The sequence below is a fragment of the Salarias fasciatus genome, chromosome 8 (genome assembly GCF_902148845.1).
Source record: "Salarias fasciatus chromosome 8, fSalaFa1.1, whole genome shotgun sequence".
Taxonomy (NCBI): Eukaryota; Metazoa; Chordata; class Actinopteri; order Blenniiformes; family Blenniidae; genus Salarias; species Salarias fasciatus.
In genome coordinates this window covers 12,082,800-12,105,748 of record NC_043752.1, presented here as the reverse complement: position 1 = coordinate 12,105,748, position 22,949 = coordinate 12,082,800, and the positions used below count along the sequence as shown (strand labels likewise).

General features: G+C 48.0%; 1 protein-coding gene across 1 annotated transcript in view; it reads right to left on the bottom strand.

Annotated features, from left to right (window-relative positions):
- Window positions 1-22,949, bottom strand: part of ankfn1b (ankyrin repeat and fibronectin type III domain containing 1b) — a 126,549-nt gene that overhangs the window by 3,297 nt on the left and 100,303 nt on the right. Inside the window, exons 7-23 of the mRNA XM_030098889.1 lie at window positions 16,112-16,331; window positions 15,620-15,827; window positions 12,435-12,632; window positions 11,717-11,830; window positions 11,496-11,593; window positions 10,293-10,383; window positions 7,517-7,624; window positions 5,076-5,175; window positions 4,673-4,805; window positions 4,460-4,579; window positions 4,138-4,353; window positions 3,025-3,191; window positions 2,772-2,922; window positions 1,406-1,574; window positions 1,126-1,292; window positions 844-1,051; window positions 68-759 (exon numbers count right to left, since the gene is read on the bottom strand). Of these exons, the coding sequence (XP_029954749.1) occupies window positions 68-759; window positions 844-1,051; window positions 1,126-1,292; window positions 1,406-1,574; window positions 2,772-2,922; window positions 3,025-3,191; window positions 4,138-4,353; window positions 4,460-4,579; window positions 4,673-4,805; window positions 5,076-5,175; window positions 7,517-7,624; window positions 10,293-10,383; window positions 11,496-11,593; window positions 11,717-11,830; window positions 12,435-12,632; window positions 15,620-15,827; window positions 16,112-16,331 (3,160 nt within the window). The remainder of the gene's footprint in view (window positions 1-67; window positions 760-843; window positions 1,052-1,125; window positions 1,293-1,405; window positions 1,575-2,771; window positions 2,923-3,024; window positions 3,192-4,137; window positions 4,354-4,459; window positions 4,580-4,672; window positions 4,806-5,075; window positions 5,176-7,516; window positions 7,625-10,292; window positions 10,384-11,495; window positions 11,594-11,716; window positions 11,831-12,434; window positions 12,633-15,619; window positions 15,828-16,111; window positions 16,332-22,949) is intronic.

Here is a 22,949-nt window from a genome sequence, read left to right as displayed (position 1 = left end):
CTCGCCCGGACGCGAGCGGAGCGGCGGTTTGTGAGAATTCAGCATGCAGGAGTGGAAATCTGGTTACCTTCACACTGGTCTCCTTGGGCAGACCTGTGCAGTACTGCGGATACACTCTGAGCGTGGCGTGGCAGCCTTTCCTGTGGACCACGGGCGACGGCGAGGAGAGTCTCTGGGTGCCGCTGTCCTCCGATAACGTTCGTGCCGGCGGCGGCTGAGGCTGGCAGCGCTCGGCGGGACAGCAGCGGTCCACCGAGGACGGCCTGTGCCACCGCCGCTGCGGGGAGTTGGAGAGCGAGGGGCAGGTGGTGTGGCAGGAGTAAGGCTGCTGGGGGGCCGACGTGGCGGAGGGGAACTCCAGGCTGCTGGTCCTCACGCAGAAGGCCTGCCTCTTCTCCGTGATGTGCAGCAGCTCGATCTGCCGGCTGGGCAGGATGAAGTCGCTGTCGAACAGCTCCGGGGCCGCCCGCCGCCTCTCCCCGCCGCACCGCTCCCCCTCCCGCCCCCGCTGGGGCTCCGAGGCCTGCAGGACGTCCGGCGTGGAGTCCCGTAAAGCCCCACCCCCGCGGCCGCCGACTCCGCCCGAGCCGCTGCCGTCGCTCCGCAGGAAACCGCGGGGCTCCAGGGGCGCGGAGGAGAGCGGCGAGGAGGGGAGCAGGTCCAGCTCCCGGGGGCTCTGAGCGCGACTGGAGTCGTAGTCACTGTCGGTGGTGAGGAAGACTTCAGAGGAGCCTTCCTCATCTGATAGACCGGCGAAATCTGGAGTACGGGGGAAAAAAAAACAAGAAAATATAAGAAAGAGAAGTCTTGCATGACTGAAGTATCTCGCAGGCGTCTTCTGACCGGAGTGCTTGCGGCAGGGCTCGGGCGACGGCATGGGGGACGGCATGAAGTCCGGCTGAGAGGAGGTGGAGGGAGGCTTGTCGGGCAGCACCTCCTTGGAGAAGTCTATGATCCAGCTGACAGAGATGCCTCCCGTTGGCTGCTTGTAGCGCGCGTACTGCAAGGCGTCCATGATCCACCTGGCGTCTCGCCACACCTCCTCCATTTGCTGTCGCGGGATCGAAGTTTGTCTCAGTAACTCTGAAACGTTCGGTTTGGTGCGTTTCGCGCCGACCTTCATACCTGTATGTGCTCCTGGAGCTGCTGATGCTTCTTTTTGGCCGCCAGCAGCTCGGCTTCAGAGAAGGCCTCCCGGAGAGCCTGCTGGGACATGAGGGACTCCAGCTCCAGCAGAGCCGACACCCGGCAGTACTGCCCGATGAAGCTGGGACAATAAGCATTGAAGTGGACTGTGGAGAAACGGGCGATGGTATTATGCAAAGAAAAACTCACACAGTTAGTGTCAAATATTGGATTTGCGTGATGCATTGTATGTTTACACACTTCAGGTTTTTATACTGACCCAGTTCGAAGATCTGCAGGGGAAGAGTGAGGAAGCCGGAGCGCGGGGAGTACGGGTTATTCTGGCCGGGAGCTGTGCACACTTCGTCTGAAGGAGGGAGGAGGAGCAGGAAGGACACCTTCTCTCCAAACTCCAACACCTCCTGACTGTAGATGCGGAAGTCCTGAGCCTAAACAACAGGTGCAGAGGTGACTGCGTTGAGCCAGAGGAGCGACGAGCAGCAGTGGAACAATTCTCACGGCGCCATCAAAATGATCAGCGACTGGAAAAGTGCAGTAACCAGTGATCTTGTTTTCATATTTAAAGAGTTTTTTTTTCAAATACACACACTCAAACCTAATATTGTGTTTCGACCCGTTTGCAGGCCGCAGACTTTGATTGCTCGAGCTGAAGTTAGAAAGGCTAGCAGTGCAAGCTAATACGGCGAACGGCAGAAACTTCTCATAGTTGGCGAGCGGAGCCGGCGCGGGGACAGAGCTGAATAAATCTGAGTTGAAGTCAGGCATCAGGGATGACATGTTGCAGAGGGCCTGCCAGGTAACAACTGCATCGGGGCTCGCTCCACGCCTCCCAGCCAACACGCTAACTGGTATTATTTTCATACGCAGTCCGGCCAAATGCAAGGCCACGTCTCTCATTGTTTATTTTAAAGTCTGTGTTTTTACTGCAGGTTGCTATAAAGGGTGAGATAAAAGTAAAGGTTGGACAGTATAAATCACAGATTTTTGCGCGACCGTGAAGTGAGTTTTACTTCTTTAAGCATCTAATAAGTAGAAACAGAAGCTCAAACTGCAGCAGTAGATGGCAGCTCCTTCTCTGTAATGAGGGGTTATTTCATATCACTAATACAGTTTGGACTCCTGCTCGGAACAGTAAAGTAAAACTATCTCGCTCCTAAAACTATATTTATGTTCGTCATTTCTTTTTAACGTCTCTGCCCCGTGGAAATGAAACGCACATTTACGCTTTCAGTTTTACATTGTGATCGATGGATGTAAATATTTGCTCCTGTTTGCAGGATTTTGACCTCGTGGCAGTAAGGTTCTGTAGAGTGCTCGTTGGAAACGGCGGGTGGTAAAAGTCAAATGGACAATGAATACCGCGGCGCTGGAATTCCAACCATGTCCTTTTCAAGAAATCATGGGGAATTAGTGGTCTAACCAGAACTGGCTCGATTTCCAACGGAATCGCTGGAGGAGCTCGGTGCTGTGTCTGCCGCTCGGCTGGAGCTTGGCCCGATGCTTCTGCTGGTTTCATGATATCGGCCGTGTTGTACGAAACACGAGTTCACGCACCCTAAGAGACCCATCGGGCCGACCGAGGCGGTATCGGGTGGCAGCCAGCTTCAGTCCGGCCTTGCCCTGACCTGATTGCCGGGGACGTTGATGTGCGTGATCAGGTCCTTGATGGCGGCGCGCAGGTCCTGGAGGAGGCGGTGCGGCGCGCTCTGCACGTCATGGTCCATTTCGAACGACTCGTCCAAGGAGCTGAGGGCCTGCAGCCACTGCCACTCTTCTCTAAAACACCACAAATGAGACATTTCACACTTTCATCAGGAGCCCGTCTTCTGAAAACCATCTGGTCCATCCAACGATAACAACAGACGCAGAAGCGCCCACCTGGAAACGTTACTGTTGTCCCGGATTTTGGAGTGGCAGAGGACGTTGGGGAGTTTCTGCGGTACCAACGCTCTGATCTGCTCCACCGATGTGCACAGCTTCAGGTAGCCCAGGTACAAGCCTGGGGACAAAACCTTCCTGCTGCGTCTGTGATACGCCAGCTTCTCCTGGAAGCAGGAGGACGAGAAGCCGAGTGAGAGGACGGCGTGGACAGACAGACATCCTAACTCACTGAATTAGCACTGTCTTCTTTCTGTTGTCAGACTTCTCAGTCTAAAGTTGCTCCAGCAGAGCTAAAGTAGCAGTCGGTGCTGAAAAATAGCCCATCAGCACATTTTTATGTCTTTCATCATAAAATTTGTTCATAACACTGACAGTCAACACATATTTCAAGGAGCAGCGGTTTTTGCCAAAGGGAGTCTCTGCCATTGTTTCAGAACCACAAAGCTAAACCGATGTACACTGGAAACAAAACCGCATTGCAACAATAGTATCGGGTTCTCTTTGCTTTATAGACAAAACCTGTGGTTTAATTCCAGTTTGTGTTATTTTCTAAACAAAACAGCCTCGCAGCATTAGTTATATAACACTAAATATCTACTGTTTAAAGATTAGATGGTTGTTACTAACTGAAAATCACATTTTAACTAAACAAATACAGCATAAATGAAGTTGGTTTAAAATTCATGTTTGATTAGCGGAAATCTGGAACCACGAATGTGGCATTTTAATTAATGTCTCCGCACTAACGCAGTGACGAATGGAGACAAGCCACCATGATTAATGTTTGTCTGAATAAAGACTGTCTGCACAAGCAGCACTTGTAATTGGAAGCACCTTTTAATTTACCGTTCTATTGTTTTCACCACAGAGCCTCATGTTTGTCAAGTCATGTTGGAATTTCTGCGAATGACATTTTTCAAAAGCAGCCATCGCAGTAAATAATCATCTCAGTGTACTTTAGTCCGCCGTGAAAATCCTTCTCAAAACAGAATCCAATGTGATTTGCAGCTTATAACCAGCATTTTCCTGTTGAAACGCACTGGAAAGCAACCAGTTGTCTGAAACTGCTCTGATTTCAGACCACTGCCTGCTCGGTTCTGTGCGACTCACATGCAGTGTGATCAGGAGCATGTCCAGGGCGGTGGGCTCCTCGGGGGACGAGATGGACTTGCGCTGGAGCTGCAGCTTACAGAGCTGTGTCCACCGGACGCCGTCCAGGTTGGGACAGGCGCTCATGTCCTTGAGGAGCACCAGCAGAGCGTTGCCATGCTTGTCTTTGATCGGCTCAAAATACACCTGACCCAGGTCCTGGGTTCCCAACATCCCCTGGTGGAAGGAAAGAGAAACTGGAATTATTGTCACATCAGTGGAAGGATAATGAATAAAGTCAAACAAATGGATGGTTTATCACTTAATAAAGTCACCGTACTACCTGTAGATGGGAGATGGCCTGCAGCATCTTGAGGCGTGTCTGCAGAGTGCACGAACATGATGACTGAGAGGGGCTGAGACACTGCTGCAGCCAGGAAATCTCCTCCCATAGATACGACACCTGTTGGAGGAACAGTTGCAACGAGTATATTTAAAAGAATGAATAATGCAAAATCAAGTTTTCTAATCCGAATCCCTCTTTTGATCTGTCTACCTTGGTGAACCAGAGAAAGTCTTGCATGAGTGAGCTGGGGTAGGAATCTTCGATCTCCACAATGGGAATCTGATCCTCTGGAGTCACCAACACATTGTCATCTCTGTAGAAGATGGACGTCAGGTACAGACCTCTGGGGAGTAACACACAAAGCGTGTGTTAGAGTGAACTTGTTTAAACACTGGAAATATATGCTTAAGTACGATGCCAATAATTAGACACATCTTTGAATATAAGATGGAATTCAGTTATTTACAACGAGCATTTTGATCTAAAAATAAGTTCAAGAAAAGTTTCCATTTTCAACAACCTATTTTTAAAAGGTTGGTCCTTGGAGTTTGGTTCCATTCACACTAAAGTTTACTCCTCTTTTCACATCAGACATCAAGGATAAGCCACCCACCTTTTTAGGCTTTTAACAAATTTGCTGGTGTTTTGGAAGAGGTGTCGCAGGCTTTTAGACACCGAGTGCTTCCTGCCCTGTGCTGGAGCTTTGCACTGTTCTGTGTGAAAGAGATGGGCAAAAACACACACACACACACACAAAAAAAAAAAAAAAAAACGACTCAGTTAATGCCACTGCATCAGAAAGATTTAAAAACAACCTGGTGTCTGAAATCGGGGTGTTCAAAGTCAAATATTGTCCTATATCTCTGATTGGTGCGCTAACTTTCCGGCCAAACCAGTGAATACTTCTATCCAGACCGAGTCTAGAAATATCTCCTCCGGCTGACAGGCCGCTCACTAACCGACAACAAGCCTGACACGTCCAACAACACGGCGGGACTGGAATGTTTTTTGACATTTCATGCTCTCCAGTGGTGCGGCACCATTTGACAGTCATGCTGGCTGCCAGCAGCAGACTATGGGCCTTGAGGGAACCACTAGCTCTCGGGTCCCAGAGGGGCACTAACTATGTGTAGATGTATGTGTGTGTGTGTGTGTTTACCTGCATACTATAACTGCTGGAGCATGGCATGCCTTGAGCTACAGCCGCATGCATGGAGCCAAGGAGCTGTAGTAATTTGTGTGTGTGTGTGTGTGTCTGTAGGTGTCTTAACCCTTTGCCACTCACTGACAGGGAGGTCAGTTAAGTCTGTGGGGACGTGTTTATTTTTAGTGAGCCAGGAGGGGGTTGGAGGCGAGAGAAGGAGGTGTGTGCGTGCGCGCATGTGTGTGTGTGTTGGTGAGATAGCGTACCTCCCAACTCATTAGAAACCCCTGAGTCCCAAAACCCTTTTTTTTTTTTTGCAGATTCCCTCCCCTCCCAGGTGATCTGACTGCAGCCCTGGGCCACTTAAAGTCAATAAACCCCCCCATTGAGGACCCAAAAAGAGCTAATTTTCTCTTCAGGTGGACGAGGCGAGGTGGAGGAACGAGAAAAAAAAACAGCAACCTTCAACCCCTCTCGCCTCCCCAGACCTCTCCCCGCTCGCGGCTCCGTGGAGCTCCAGTCCGGCCGGCCTCGGTCCCCGTTTGACACTGAGTAAGACAGACAAGTCGGGCCGACTGCTGGGGTGCCTGTGTTAGTCAAGGCCTCTTTCACAGTTTAATTAATAGTGTTTGGACAAGAGGGAGAAGGTGGTGGGGGCTATAAGCTGGGCTGGGATTGGGGAGGGGGGGGGGGGGTCTGCGTACATGGACGTGTGAGACAGAGTTGGCGTTAAAAGCGAGAGCATGCACTTGAATATTTGTGTCTGTTCGTATACATATGTTTCTATGTATGAGTCTGTCTATCGTTGTGTGTGTGTGTGTGAGTGGACAGTGAGCGGGGCGACCGCTGGGACTTGTGGGGGGGGGGGGGTGACTCAGGGGGAGTCAGCAGTAGTCAGTGTTAATTTATGCCCTCTCCAGACTCCAGCCCGAGACTCGTCTCTTACAGGAATAACAAACATGACCCCGGGACACGCCACCTTGACTACCGTGCTTGAACTCTCCGGCTCAATCAGTCGCCGTCTGAAGCGCCGAGAGCCACTCAATACTGACTATTATATTGCATCTGGCCTTATTGCAAATAAGGCCTGGCCACAGTAGACAATAGTAAGTGGGTGAGTGTGTTTAGGCGTGTGGGCGTGAGAGAGAAAGACGGACAACTTGCTCAATGCTGCGCGCAGTTTTCCGCCGCGTAAAAGAGTCGGCGTGGACAGGATTTGACGCTTATGGGACCAGCTTATAGCCAGCAGTGTTTGGGGATATAAACAGCTTGAGTGTGAGAGACGCTGATCTGCGTTTTGTCACAGAGAGAGAGAGAGGTATTCAGCCGAGGAAGGGCTGAGTCATGGAAAGACTCATACGTGGGGGGGTTTGGGCTCGGGGTGGGGGGGCTGAGACAGAGGGGAGGGTATTATTTTTGAGGTGACATGCCATCTTAGTGTGCATGGCCCCTGGAGTACTTGTCGTGCCTGAGATTGTAAAGTGTCTGTCAAGGTGAGATGAAACACAGCAATTGGGCGAGATGCGTTGCACCTGCGGAGCGAGCGGCGCGCCGCCGCGTTTATTTACGCTCCGCATACTTTCTGCGGCGCGAACGAGAATGGCGGCAACAAACTGCAGATGTGTTTGTTTGAAATGAGACTGGAGAAGGGAAAATGACGGGGGCTCGGGTGAATGTCAAGTGCTCACATTAAAGCACTTCAGCTGATACTTTAGTGCTCAAGTTGTTAATTCATCCCGGGTTTAAAACAACATGTGCTGGTGTGTAAGTACAGCAAGTCACTATCGCTTCCAGCGGCGGGGTTTTGAGTTTCGCTCGGGGTCAAGCATGCAAACTGTTAAAGCTCTCGTATTACCGCGGGGTCTTTTATGTAAACACACCCATCAAATCGATCAAAAAGTTGTTGATACCATGGCAGACACAGTGGCGGTGAGCTTCTTTTATCTGCCCGAGCAGCTGGTCTAGCGCCTCCTTCTGGCCTCTCTGGCGTGGAGCGCGGCCGTCGATGTCCCTCCAACCTGCAAACACACGTCAGAGAAGAAAAAATCTGAAAAACCGCTTTGCGCTACATTGATGGAGACTCACAGGGCCGATAAATGATCTCTCAAGTGAAGGTACTGAGAGTATCGTACTGAAGCAGGATGAACCAGGATAAAGTGGTATAAAAGATGGATGGATGAGTCAAGAAGCATCAACTGTATTGTCTTGAAGTAACAGACATTTACGTTGATCATATCCATCCATCTTTTACCGTCTTGTCCAGCATATCGTCGCAATATCCAGGAGTCAATCCCAACCGAAGGCCGAGTGAATCCAGTGAAGCCGGTCCATCACAGACAGACGGTCACACACTCTCACATTCACACCTGTGGGCAACTTGTTCATTTGCTTGTTCACTTCCTGGTTGTATTCATCTTCAGTCTATCTGCTGCGCTTTTTTCATCACTTCTACAAACGTTTGTTTATTTCTGCAAACATCAGTCCTCTTGTTTTTAAAAGTAACCTTATAAAATGATTATTTCTGCCTTTCAGAACACATTTTTATCTAAATCATACTTGAGCCTGAAAGCATTACGAGGGTGCTTAAAACTGTGGGCCTTTCCACACTAATTCAGAAATAGTCTTTTTTTTTTTTTGCTAAATAACAGACGTGTGGCTTGTATTTACAGACACGGCCTGATACTTGATAGCATCTGCTTTGTCTGGCTCAGCAGTCGTCATTTGACTTACAACCATTAATCATCTTTATTTGAGTGTGGATCAGTCCGCACATTTCTTTTTTTTTTTTTCCACAAGTCAACCAACACTGCCAGTTATTAAGTTCCCGTTGAGCTGTTGATAAATCATCATTTGGGTTTGAAATTGCTCAGCTACTCGGCTGATGAAGCATGGCCACTCGCAAGATGAAAACAACCCCGACTTGTGCTTCAACTTTTATGAAAAATATTTTCAGAGTCACTCTCCTCAGCGGCAGGCTCCTAAAATCTTTACCTAACAAAATACAGGTTAATAATGCTCTCTCTGTTGGCAATTTCACTTGTGAAAAAAATAGTAATTTTCTCGATTATACCTGGCTCATGTGACGTTACTGTATTAGGATAGTACGGGAGAGATATTCTCATATCTTGGGTTTGCTCTTTACCTGAAGCGTCCAGCGGTGCGAGCGCAGCCAGCTCGGCAAACAAGTCTAACGTGTGTGTACTACTGAAAACAGTAAACACGCCAGCGTGTAAAGAGCTGCTGCCGTCTGACGGCCGGACCGGCGCAGCTCTGCCGCCGCCGGCTGATCTGCACATATCTGGGCTCGGGACAGCCGTGCAGGCACGAGAATAAAACACGATGTGACAGACCAGAGGAGAAGTTAACATACTTTATTATTACCGCGCTGCAGTTTCTATGTGTTTCCCATTTGTTTAAGATTGCATTCCACTTTCTCAATCACTTCTCCCCTTGCTCCCCCCCCCACACACACACAAAGATGAAGAGTCGTGCAGAAAACGATCCTTCAGCACCTTCTTCCTTCTGTGTTAGCACCAGAGGATGTGTCAGCGATAGCCTGCGCCCCCCCCCCACCCCCACCATCTCACCCCCACACCACCCCCTCTGCCCCCCCTCCTCCAGGAGCCCCCCGGAGGGCGCGTGGGGCTGAAACACGGTGAGCTCTATTCCCGGAAAGGTGCCTGTCCCGACAAGACAAGCGGGCCCTTTAATGGGCGTCCACAGCCCGGCATAAGGCCCCCACTGTTGGGGCCGCGCCGCGCGCTACGGCACAGACATGCAAATATTTCCAGTGGTAGGCCCAAATGGAAAACACAAACACGCAACATCGAAATTAGCTTGGAGAGCGGGGAGGAGGGAGGACAGGAGGGAGGAGGAGGTGGGACAGACGTTAAAAAAAAAAAAAAAAAAGCGAGGGAAAGCCTAGTTTCTCAAAATGAAGACACACACACACACACACACACACACACACACACACTGAAAAAATGCGGTGTGCTGATTAGGATAAACATGTTCATGTGTTCCCCAGATGTGCCACGGGTCTGCCAATATGCCCGTTATGATCGTACCTAGGTTGACTCTGGTTTACGGTAGGTGTGCACACACTCCGGAGACTTTACAAGCTTCACGTGAGCAGCGATCGCTCAAGTCATCTCATGAATCATAAACACATGGAAGCATAAGAAGAGCGCATCAAGAAAAGGAAAATGCTTCTGAAGATAGATGGAGGACAGAGGATGGAGGGCCGGAGCAGCGCCGGTCAACACCTCAGCTGTTGCACACGACTTCACGCTTAATTGCTTGGCTTCTTCAGCCCGGAGCGCCGTCCCGGGGCCGCGGTCACACTCGCTGACGTCCACGGTGGGGGTCCTGGAGCCGACCCGGCCTCCAGCTGTCGTCCGCCTCGTGATGTCAAAGTGACGGCGGAATGACGTCGGCGTGACCAGATTCGACTTAAAACCAAATAACGCGGCATCTAAAGCCGCTTCTTGTGAGGGACAGCTCTGAGAATTGCATCATTCCCTCGACACACATTTAGCATCCTGTGAGAAAACTGTTTCGCGGGGGTGTTAATTGCGTGACGTCAACGAAGCCCCTCGAGGGGCATTTTGTATTAAACTGTGACAATTTGGGAGCTCGGTGTATGAATTCGACACACATACCAACGCAGACACAATGGAGACTTACTGGAGGGTGCGGAGCAGGCCGGGGTGGAGACTTGCGCCGGCCCCCAGCCCTTCATGTTGTAGGCCGACACTTGAACGTAGTAATGAGTGCCCTAAAAAGGAGACATCATAGTCAAGAAACGTCGGTTATGAGTAACTTTAAACGGCCATCCTTGCGAAGGTATGCGTGCTTCTGGAGCTGGGTGGATCTGTGTCTGTGTGCCGGGCGCAGAGTTTATCCAGAAGCTCTGGCTGTCTCCATGCCCGGCGTGCAGACAGCAAGCCGCTGTCTCTCCTTTCTCAGCCAGATCAATCAAACCAGCCGCCAACACTTACTGGCCTCGCCTTGACCCCAGGAGTCAGTTCGGGCAAGTAGTGGGGGCCTAAAAGGGGAGGGGGGGGGGGGGGGGGGGGGGGTTCTCTCACATAATAACAAACAACTAGCAGAGTGTCCATTTGTCTACATGCCCGCTTAAAAATGCCAAACATAAATCAGGAGGTAGGCTACCAAGCTGCTCTTTTTATCATTTTGGAGGCTGTCTTGCAACTGTTGCATATGAATGGTCAGGAGCCAAGACTCTGAACAAATAACAAATAAAACTTTGTTTTCCAATTGTGCTCGGAGCGGGGGCCATAAGTCTTTCACAGCGAACGCCGGGGATTGATGGCGACTGCAACTTGTGTGTGTGGAGTTTGATGTGTTTTATAAAGAAAAGTCACTTGGGAAATGCCTTCAAATGTCGCCCAAAGCAAATGCTTCAAGCTTGTGTGTAAATAATATGAGGGGCCTTCATGTGGGAGAATGGCTTCTAAATGTTTTATCGGTCAGCACCAGCAGCTGGAGAAGCTGCAGCTCAGTGGGTTTTTTTGTGTTGCTTTGTCATCCATAAACTAACATATAAAGAATAATTGCTTCTGTTTTATCTGGTAGTGGGAAGGAAATACGACAGTTTGACCAAGTTCATGAGAAAATGGCTTGTTGTGCCGTCGTGCAAAAGGAAAAAACCGTGCACAGTCATAAGTTTTATCCAAACACCCCTCAAATAAAACAAATTTATGGTAAGTGGAACGACTCCTGGTGTGGAAATGATGGAACAGACATAAATAAGAGAACAAAAAAGAACATCTACAATATGATTCATGCTGATTCACGAGTCAACATATACCGATCCAGTAACTCGGGCTGTCAGTGATGTGGAGACGGAGATTTTTTGGAGGAACGTACAGAAGTGAGTCCGGTGATGTTGCACTGCAGCTGAGTGGTGTCGTCCACCACCGTCTCGCCCAGCAGAGGACTGAATGAAGGCACGCTGCTCCAGCTCACTGCGAACACAGGCAAATATCGACATTCTGGAAACTAATCCATCAGAAAAAAGTATGGAAAACTCTAACAAAAACACTCTGCATATTGTAGCACTAAGTACGTGAGCTGGGTTGGATGCAAACCTTTGTACTTGGTGACCACTGCAGAGTTGACACAGAGAGGCTCCTGGAATTCAACTTTCAGACTGGAGCTGCTGCTGACAGACAGACGGACGACGCTCGGAGCTTCTGGAGGGTCTGAGAGGCAGAGAAATGGCAGAAAGGCGAACAGGCAAGCAACATAAGAAGGCCGATTTTGTAAATATATTATGATAATGTTTCTAATCTCACAGATATGTGGTGTGGAATAACTCTGAAAATTAATCTGAGTCTGAATGCTGACAAAAATATATATAGCTGACACGGGAGTGACATTAAAAATGTATCTTTTACTGCTTTACTTGGAAACAAACATGTCATTGACTGTGAATGTAAACTCATCATCTTGACATGTTGTTCCTTCCACAGCTTACCCATCAAATTAAATGAGCATGTGGAGTAATGTGGCAGGTAAAGACTTTTTGTTTTGAAAATGCGGAGAGGAGGAGTGTCTGCTCTCCGGGGGGGGGGGGCGGCTGTCTACTCCGCCACTGAGCATGTCACGAAAATCCGTGAAAATTTAAAGCAGGGACACAGGCACGTCATGTTTGCACACACACATGGCTGTGTGTTGGGCTTTCCAGTGCGGAAGCTATGAACTCAGCCCAGACAGAAAGCCAGCAGAGGAGAGGTGAGCGTGGCACGGCAGGAATACGCCGCGTTTTAAAAGTGAAATACGCCCAAACCCGTCCCGGAGGCTCACTTGCGTGCTCGAAGCCCGTCTGCATTCGGCGGAAGAGCCGGAGTCTCCACTCCCAGGCCTTCAGCTGCCGCTCGCGGTCCGACCCCTCCCGCTCGCCCGGGCCCTCGTTCCGGACCTGGGCCTGGAGCTCCGACACCCGCTGCTCGGCCTCCTGCACCAGGGTGGCCAGATGCACCGCTCGCCCCTCCAGACTCACAACTGGTGAGGACATGAAGAAAAATCTCATATTAAACCGTTACTTCAATGAAAACGCTGATTTTAACGAATCAAGCACTTTTGAACTTCAGCTGATTCTGCTTCCACCACGTGTTCCAGCGAAGTCACCCCATCGCCTGCAAAGGGTGCAAATGACTTCTGCAGGCCGCTCTTTTTAATGTCTTTGTTTGCCAAAATGCTGTGGGAGATTCCTCCATAAACTTCATTTAATGTAACTAAGTAGTCTCTTTTTAGGGATGACATCATGTAGAAAATGACACAGAAAATGGGGCAATGAAAGTAAGAGGGGCGAGAGAGGGAGGGGTAATTCTTCATATGCGGTTGTAAGGGAGCGCAGAATGGTGGGAACGTGCATAGGCACCGCTTTAAACTGCCATTGTAAAACTATTTTTTTTCAGCAAAAACTTGTGGAAAATTGTGTATAACTTGTGTATTTATACAACGTGTCACAGAGTCAAACGGCCATCAGAAGAATGTTTTCCTCAAAAAAAAAAAAAAAGGCGGGGGGGGAGCCGGGTGTTACTCAAACACTACGAACAATGATGTTTAAAACTACGGCAGATTAGACGCAACACTCTGTGAAAATATTCAAACCTCGACTCGGTTTGGCGTCGCACGCGGATCGGAGGGATTTCATTGTTCCAATTGACAAATTCGGGCAGAATATTTAAATGATCAGTATAGAAAAATCGCCGTGAAGCCGCTGAGGTCACAAAGGACAGTAGCGTACTGTACTCCTTCTTTGGTGGCTCGTCATTTCTTGGAGTGTTTGGGACTGGTGTGTGTCTGTGTTTAGTCTGTGTGGTCTGTGTTTGTTCGTTGTAGATTCCACTGTTGAGCGTTAGATTCCACTGTTGACAGTAAGTTTAAAGCTCCGTGTCAAAATGTCCATCTGGGTGTTTAATTCTGCGGCTCCCTCTGTGTCTCCTCAGCGGCGGCGAGCTCCTCTTTGAGTCCCGCTGTCTCTCCTGGGTGTCACTTTTGTTGTTCTCTTCAGCCACTTGTGTGAAGATTTTAAAGGCCGTTCGTCACTTGACAAAGAGATAATGTGCAGGTCAGGAATGAGCAGCGAGGTTAGGATTGAGGACAGAATTATTGCCGAAGACCCTTGGACTTGGCCTCTTGCTTGGATAGAAGTAATAACAATGCTGATGATTTACGTTTCCAGGCCGGGAAGCGGGTCCAGATGCTGTCACCAGTGTGTATGCACGTCCTGATTTGTCCTTATTTCACATCAAGGCGGTGATTCTCAGTAGCACATTGAAGTGGCTTTGTCTTATTGAAAAGCCGCCGCAAGATTTATAATGCGAGAATGAAGTTTGTGAGAAATTGTTTGATTGTTTTTTTTTTGCCTGCTTATTACTCAGCGGCGACCACACACTGTAAAAAAAAAAAAAAAAAATCGAGCACGGCAATATCAACAAGCTGCAGAAATCAATTCCTTTTAAAGTGAGAGAAAACGTCTGCGGAGTCCGTGACGTTAAATGTACTGGATTAGAAAACGCTGGAAGCTTTTCCAATGACTGACTATCTGCTCATTCGCTCTGTGTCTCATGACTTATTTGGGTTCTGGAGGAAAAAGAGCGCGCGCACAATCAAAGAGCAAACTTCAGTAAACACCACTTTCCATTCAAGTGTTTTTAATTTCATGATACCTTTATAAGGCGTCTGGCTCGGCTTTTGAAATGTGCGTGCGCCGACGCACAAACACAAACAGCCGAGGAGCCGAAATGGCGAGTCCTAATCATTAACAGAGGAGGGGAGCGCGGCGCGGCAGATCACAGACAATGAAAAGTGCTTATGAAGATGACTAACGTTGCATCATGATTGCCGCCGCTTCATTGGCTTTAATGGGGTTTCGGTGCCAGCGGAAAACACAAAGAGGTGTGTGAGCCGGTCGATATAGCGAGGATGGCTGTATTACGGAAGCAGATGGGGGATCAGTCTGATCAGGTTTGCAGTGAGAGCCACATGGAGCCAAAACAAACTGTTCTGAGTGTGATTTCTCGCTCGTGTCAAAGACTGAAACAAAAGGAGAAAGAATATTTAGTAAGCTGTCAGTGAGTGGTTCGGTGGATCAGCTGCGACTGACAGAGGATGAGAGATTCAACCATTTTTTTAAGGTGTCTTAAATCTTATTTCATCTGGCTTTTATTTGATCAGTTTCGCCTTCCTTTCCCATTGTATTTTTTTAATCTGAATTCTAAAAAGAGATTTTTTTTTTGTATCCACTGAACTGTAAAATTCCCTTTCAGTTTACTGCTTTTCGTGTTCCGTCTGATTATCACGCTGTCAACTGCCTATCGAGCAATTTGAATTGCATCGATCTAAATTAAAGTGTTTCTTTTTTTTTTTTTTTTTACAAATGAAGTTTGATTGCTTGATTTCAGAGACTCCGGCTATCTTGACGATCAGGCAAATTACTTCCCGCTGAATGTCTGTCTGACTGCTGATCGCAGTCCTGGGAGTCTTATTGGTTTGGGTTTGCTTGTTCGGGTTTCCTCTCGGTGCTTCGGTTTCCTCCCAGAGACACACAGATGATGTAAATTGGCGTTTTTAAATTGCCGTCAGCATGACCGTGTGTGTGGGGATTCCTCTCTGTTTGCCCTGTGATGGACAGGAGACCTTTCCGGAGCGTCGTTCAGTAAATATCAGCGAGAATTTGCTCCGGCACCCAGCGACCTCAAGTTACAATACTGTATTCTTTGTACTTTAATATGAAAAATGAAGACAATCAAATGTCAAACAATATTTCTCACTCCAGTTTTACCATCTTTTTATGACACCTTATGATTGTGAAGTCAGATAAAATGTGTGCATCTACAGATACACACTGTCAAAGTAGGAATTAGATTACATGCAGCTCTAAACAGAAAGGCTGTATAATCATTCTTACCAGTTTTTTCCAAACACCTCTGTTTTTGTTTTGGTTTATTGCTCCAACATTTGCTGTAATTTGTTTGACTCACAGTGAGGGCTCTCCTTGGCTCCGGCTCGCAGCAGAAGCTTCGCCATGGGCACGTTATTGGTCATGATGGCGATATCGAGGGGCAAGAGGCCCTCGCTGTTGGGGGTGTTGAGGTCCAGCTCCTCCAGACTGTACTGCGACAGAAGCAGCTGTACCAGGTCCAGCTCCTGATGCTCCACCGCCTCGAATAACGCCTCATTACTCTGAAACTGCAAAAACCAAATTAGATTAGAGTTAAATCTCCAGACGGTTCGAGGCCTTTCTGCTCAAATGAATGAAATTTGGCACGATGCAAACACGCAGCCTAAACACACACAATGTTTTCCTCTATATGCTTTCTGGGTTGTGGTACCGGCCTTGGAAAGGTGGGGGTATGATGTGACCACCACAGCTCCTCTGACCACTCAAGTCAATGTGTTTTCTTGGACTATTTTTAGACGACAATGTTTCTGGGGCTTATTATTTTTTCCCTCTCTTTCTCCCCGTGACTTACTATGGTGGTTTTGCGCAGCCGCTCCTTCTCTCCTCCCCGTCCCGACACCACGCTGTCTTCCAGGGTCGGGGGGTTGGTGCCCACGCGGAACTTTCCAGACAAATTGCGGTAGAGGCGGCGGGCCGCGCTTGGCGAGGACAGGCTGGCGGACTTGCGAGCCGAGGCCGGCTGGTGGGCCTGGTCCCCCCTCATGGGCTGCGTCATCTTGGCAGTGTCGGCCCTGGAGGGGAGACGGGCGGGCAGGAGATGTGACTGATACGCGGGAGAAACGAGTGGAATATAAGTCATCTGCTGCAGTACTTTGCGGCACTGAAGGAAAGACGAGAAAGAAATAAAGGTGCTGAGCTCAACGTGACATTTTGTGATCACTTATCAATGTTCCTGAACTCATGACCGAATGCTAACAAGAATTAAGTGACTACAATAAAACCACTGCTGTACTTTTTTTTTTTTAAAGTTTACCCATCTGTCCAACTGAATTAATCACTAATGATCAAATGCTACGTTTTCCATGCTGGAAAGACAACAACATGAAATAAAAAAAATTGGCGAACAGCTTGCCATTTTTCATCCAGAAATAAAAGAAGTTGAAATCCACTGAAGGCCGAGGGAGGATCTGAGATTTCATTGTACAAGCTCCTTTTGTAAACAAGTTCAGATGTTGGCTAAGAAAACCGACTCATGAAATCCCTGGCATCAGGTGCTTACATGACTTACATTGTGCAACGTATCAGCTTCACAGATCAGTCGCTGAAACAAACTCAGTGTCTGGTGTTGATCTAACAGTATGTATGGCAGTGACTGTCAACACTGTGGGATCGCGATCAGACTGAACCAGACCATATCCTCCTCCACGGGTTAAGAAATGCAGAAAGCTGAAGAACCAATCCGAGGCTTTTACCTGGCTGGAGTTTTTGCAGAATAACCAGAAAAAAAAAAAACAAATACTAAAGTGAAATGACGAACCCAAAACACGATTAAAAACCTGAACCCTCTGGGAGACGGGCCCAATACACCAATGATCTGCGGCATGGCGATAAATTACATTGATCTGCCAGATGGGCATGATGCTGGCATTTAGCTCTCAGCCACAGGTGCCATGTGAGTCACCCGGCCCGGTCCGCCGCTCGCCTGCCAGCGTCGCCCTGTAACATTTTGCGTATTCTTTCATTTCTCCCAACAGCGTCGCTCATCTCGCGGCCACCGGTTTCTTGGCGCCGCCGGTATGATGTTTATGCTGCGACTGTCCGCTCCGCCATGGGAACTATGCGGACGACCGTGTGCTTGAAGGGGGGGAGTCTGGTACGTGGAGCTCACACACACTCAGCTGCTGAAGGAAATGTCAGCGGGACACTTCAGGCTGGTGGTGATAGTCTCCATGTCAGAGAGCGGGCGGGCGAGCGAGCGAGAGAGAGAGAGAGAGAGAGAGAGAGAGTTTCAGCAGCTATTGCTTCTGTTCTGTTTGTCCCACCTCTCCTGTTATCTCATGAACTTGTTACTCATCTAATCATCTCCTCCCCTCTTTCCTCTGAGTGCTGGCCTCTAGCTACTACCATTTAATGCCTCGTCTTTCATTTCTCCGGCATTCTCTCGTCCCGGTTTTTCTTTCGTCGAGTCAATTTATCTCGTATTTATCAATTCAAGCTGTTGTAATAAATTAATCCCAGGAAATGATGAACCACCTGTAATTATTCATTCAAACTAAAAGGTATTAATGGAAACCAACTCCGAAAACAATGAATCACCTCGTGATGAAACTTTGTCTTTTATTCCAACACCATAATTAAAAGGAACCTTTTTTTTTTTCATTTTCTTCCTAAAATATGTCCTAATTTCCGTCCCTAGCGTGTTGTTTCTCACCCCATGCGCCTTGTTCAGTTATTGTAAGTCACACTGAAAAAAACATCATGAGTGAGATAGCAAAGACATAAAAGCGGTTCTAAAAAAAAAGAACACCAAAAAAAAACCACGGTTTGAACAGGAGTGGGCCCAGGTAGGGGAAAGTAAATAAAGGCGTTAGTTTAGGCCATCGTGCCGCATGCCAAGAAGTATCACCCGGGCCAAGAACAGATTTGTCAAGGTGAGAACATCTGTAGGAAAAATGTTATTTATACTCGTACTCGGCAGTGGACGTGTGAGCCCACATGAGCATGCATATGCACACGCCGGACCCTCCCCCAACACATGCAGTTTGGGCAACAGCTGACGGCGGCCCACATTGTAGACTTTAAAGCAGCTCCAAGCCCCCGCAACAAGGCCCTTTTTCACGGGGCTGATACACCTAAAATACCCCCGATCCCCGTCCCTTCCCGCTCCGTCCCATCCATCTCCACTCCATCCCGTAATAGAGGCCTTATTTTAGACATCCTCGTGTTCCCGGCCGGGCCTAACCTATTCCAGGGTTCCAGATAAAGCGCGGCAGGTATTTGGAATAATTTTTCCATGGGCCTGGCCCGGAAGATAAAACAAGAGATATATTTGTAATGCGTGTGCCGGTATCCCATTTCAAAGAGAAAGCCCATTGGAATCCGGCCCTAGGCTTATTGTTATTTGCCTGAGATGGAACAGACGACTTTTTTCTGTCGGCAGGACGGTGCCCCATCACTCTCTGACGACATTAGGGCGTGTGTGTTTGTCTGTGATTTCAAAGAGATGCTGCATCCTCCACGTGAGACTGGGAGTCGATCCCCAATGACATGACCTCTGACCCAGAAAGAAAGACTGAGGGACACATTCTAAAAAAACAAAAATAAACTTAACTCAAGTGTTTGAGAAAGAAAGTGCCTTATTTACGCCTTATACCTTTTCCAATACCGTTATCGCCATTCGAGAGACGTCTTTGCTTCAACAGATTCATCTCCCCAACGACGAATGTGAGAAACTAAAAGTGGTACCAACAAACAAAACAACCACAACTGAACTTGCGTGAACTCGCACCACCAACACAGACAGTCTAACTGCGCACAATTTCCTACAGTTTTACCAGTTTTGGGAAGCAGGAAGCAGTTGTTCTGGGAAACCAAGAGTCTCTACCAAAAATCCTGGCTTGGCCCTTGATCAGTCCCACATCAAATACGACCAGCCGGCTGCAGCAAGGCTGCGTTAGCCCCGCAGACAATCAACACCCCTGATTTCAAACACATACTCACTTTATTAGATCGTTATTAGATCAGCCTTTTCTTTTTTCCTAAAAAAAAAAAAAAAAAAAAAAAAAAAAAAAAACTGCTTGGGACAGAAGTCAGTGAGTCAGATATAAACAAATACTAAACAAAAACATGCAGGCAGTCTAGACGTGTATTTACTGTCTAGACTCTCATCTTGTTTAAAAGTTAAAAAGGGGAACCTATGATTTAAGCAAATAATTGTCGGCTGCAGAAATGGCAAATTTTCTGGGATTTCCTTAAAGGCAGCCACAGGTATGCGCAACAGCGGCAGCGCAGAAGGACAATTCCAGAGAAATTTGACAGCAAATCTCCAAACTGCAAGCGAAGCACAAAACATATACTCTTCAGCAAACATATATCAACTCACATTTATTCCTCCTCTAATATTCAGTGATTTTAAAAATGAAGAAAAAATTGTTTATCTTCCTGTATTTGACATTCAGTGAGCTATTTGTGGATGAAGTGGATACTGAGAGCCGCTGCAGACCTGCTGCGATGTAAGAATGAAATCCTATGACACGAATTTACTGTTTGCACATGCACGTGTGTGTGTGTGTGTGTGTGTGTGTGTGTTTGTGCTGATGTGCCAGTGAGCACAAACATGTAACTTCCAGAAAAGGACATAAGAGGGACTGCTGACTAAATTAGTATTGGCAGCACAAAGGAAGATCTTTTGATAGCGAGAAGTAAACAACACAGTTACGGTAAAACAGCGGCGAAGACGGCATGCAGCAGTGCAAATGATTAAAAAAAAAAAAAAAAAAAAAAAAAAAAAAACTTCTCATCTCACTTTAAACCAAATCTCAAACAACGCTGCACCACCTCAACTGTGCTCCATCATATTCCCCTAAACATGGGAGTAAATAACGATTCTCCTTGTCTGACAGTGATGGTCTGCAGTGGAAGAAAAAGGACAGAGGGAGACGGAGAGCGGCCCCAGACGGAGACGGAGCGAGGCACTGGGGCGCACAGATTTCTCCAGTAAGAGGAGAAAGTCGCGCAAACTCCCTCAGTTACCACACACACATACACATACACACACACGCACACGTGCGCGCACAGACGCACATGCACAGAGTACGCTGGCTGCTCTAAATGTGGCTTGTAGAAGGAAATTCTGAAATCTGAGTCTTGGCACCAGACAGGCTGGAAGCAGCCAGGCTGCTGGATGCACAGAGGGAGAGAGGGTGAAAGAGAGAGCGAGGGTGAGAGAAACAGAGGAGCGGGCGAGAGAGAAGAATCAGGAGGGGGGGGGGGGGGGTCAGTATTGCTTGAGTTGCCTTGACTCTTATCAGCTTATAGGCAACATGAGGCCACGGCGACGCTGTGACCTGCAGCTTGACGGCATGGCAACACAACAAATGAAGACGCATTAAACTGGCATCCACATAATAAAACATGCAGCGTCTGTGCAGCCTTGTTAAGAGGGTTCACATTATTTCATAGCCAACAGTACCATTCCAGTGACTCCTAAGGCTCCTATGGGTCATATTTCCTGGATTGGATTTTACTAAGTAATGAATGAGGCGCACATAAACGTTTCAATGTTGGACGGTGTCCTCCCACGTTAATTTCTTACCACAAACACAAACCTGAACGCGGAATAGAGACGCCATCAGACGTGCGTTTAAGCAGCATGAAAGTAACGGTCTTGATGAGATTATTACTACAGACTGCGGTTTTTCAAACGATAACAAACAGGCTCGTAAGTGTTGAGGAAACATTACCGAGGCTGCCGAACCGCAGGCAGCAGACAGTAAAAGTGATACCAGACAGGATAAAGCAGTAGTTTTGTGTTGTTTACACCAAATTAAAGGCATCTACATAATATTTTCCACTGCTGAGTGATAAATTTCTGCTGACCCAGGAGTGACTCAACTTCCTCCCGCTTGATAAGCTGAAGCCGTTCCTCTCTCTCTATCACTGTTGTGATGCTCGCTGTTGTGGGTGAGTCAGGCTACTTTCACTTGATCTTTTCTTGTGCGTGAGATTAAAGAGGCAAACAAGCGTGACTGTGATCAGTTTCATCGCGTCTCGATGACCAGAAGGGGAGTGACTGGCTTGTTGACTGAGAAGGGAAGGTATTAGACTTTCAAGTGTTACATGACACACTTTTACATCAAAGACTGAGATTTTACTTCATTTTTAAATGACACACACACACACACACGCATGTTCCATTCATGATATACAGTATGTACTGAGCAATCCACATCCCTTTCTTTTTCTTTCGTTCTTTCTCCAAGAAAAAGAAAACAAGGAATGTGTAACAACACTACCTTTGTCGAGAATAAAGTTTTTATGCATTTTATTTATTTTTTTGTGTTTTGTTTGTAGATATCTATCAAGAACAGCTCTGGATTAGCATCTCCGTCGTGATTTCCGACTCGGGTTTAAGTGCGAGACGCGAGCCCGTTTATGGAGTTGTTGTTGTCAACAGGTATATATGATATCAGAGAGCGTGATCGCTGATGAACGCGCTCATTTTACCCTATGATATCATTTTCTCTATCTCTTTTATCTTGTCCTCTTTCTCTCACTTTCCCCCCCCGGTCTCCCCCGGGGGAGAGCAGCAGAGAAAGAGTGGGCGGTCCGCTGTATGTTTAACCTTTGAAGTGGGCCTGCTGTGCTGAGCAAGGCCTGCCACCTGTTGGCTCTGTGTGTGTGCATGTGTTGTGTGTGCATGCAGAGGTAAATCTCTCTAATTTTGATGAGCAGAGACAACAGTGGAGTCACCATGGGGATGTGGCGGCGGGCAGCGGGCGACGTTCTCAGGAGGGGGGGCGCCTCCAAGGTGGGATCACCCACACACACACATACACACACACACACACACACACACACACACACATACGCGGAGCCCCTCCTCTGTCAGAGGCTTGGTGACACCATGTCTCCCACGGCGATCGTGGGTCCAGCCTGGGTGGCTCCATGCCTTCTGTGTGTCTCTCAGTGTGTGTGTGTGTGTGTGTGTGTGTGTCGCACCAATGGGGTCCCTGCCTGGGCCACCATATGCCACCCACTCAGCCAGGGAGAGGGAGAGAGGTGGGGACGACCCCTGGCCGCCGGAGCCACCAGTTGGCTCATTCTCTCAGTCACACGACGGCCGGGCGCCATGTTTAAAGTCCCACGGCTATTTATCTGCGGCTGGATTTGAGGGAGGTGGCTGGATGGGTGGAGAGACGACTCCACTTACTGTGATGGATGTTTTGTGAAAAATGATAACAGCATGCGGACACACACACACACACACACACACGATACAGAGTGGAAAGCATGGCAAACTCTGACATCCCTGTGGCTCATTGAGAAAATGGCTTTATTGAATAATGGCTGCATGATATGAGTAAAAAGGGAGTGATGGGAACATTAACCAGAGTCTAGACACTTTGTGAAAATATCAAAGATCTTCGGCCACAGGCCTGACATATTCTGGAGCTTTCCGTTATTAAAACGCAGGGATGGGTGTGAAATTCTGACTTTAAAACACGGACATTTTTGTAATGAAACAACAGTACTGTTGACCACTGATGTGAAAATAATCAGGAAGACAAACTAATTGTGCATAACAGCAACATCAGAGACAAGATGGAGGCCCTGGATGGATATACGTGCAGATATTCATGTCTTCATATATGAGTATTGTTATAAAAAACATTCCCCTCTGGTGTTTT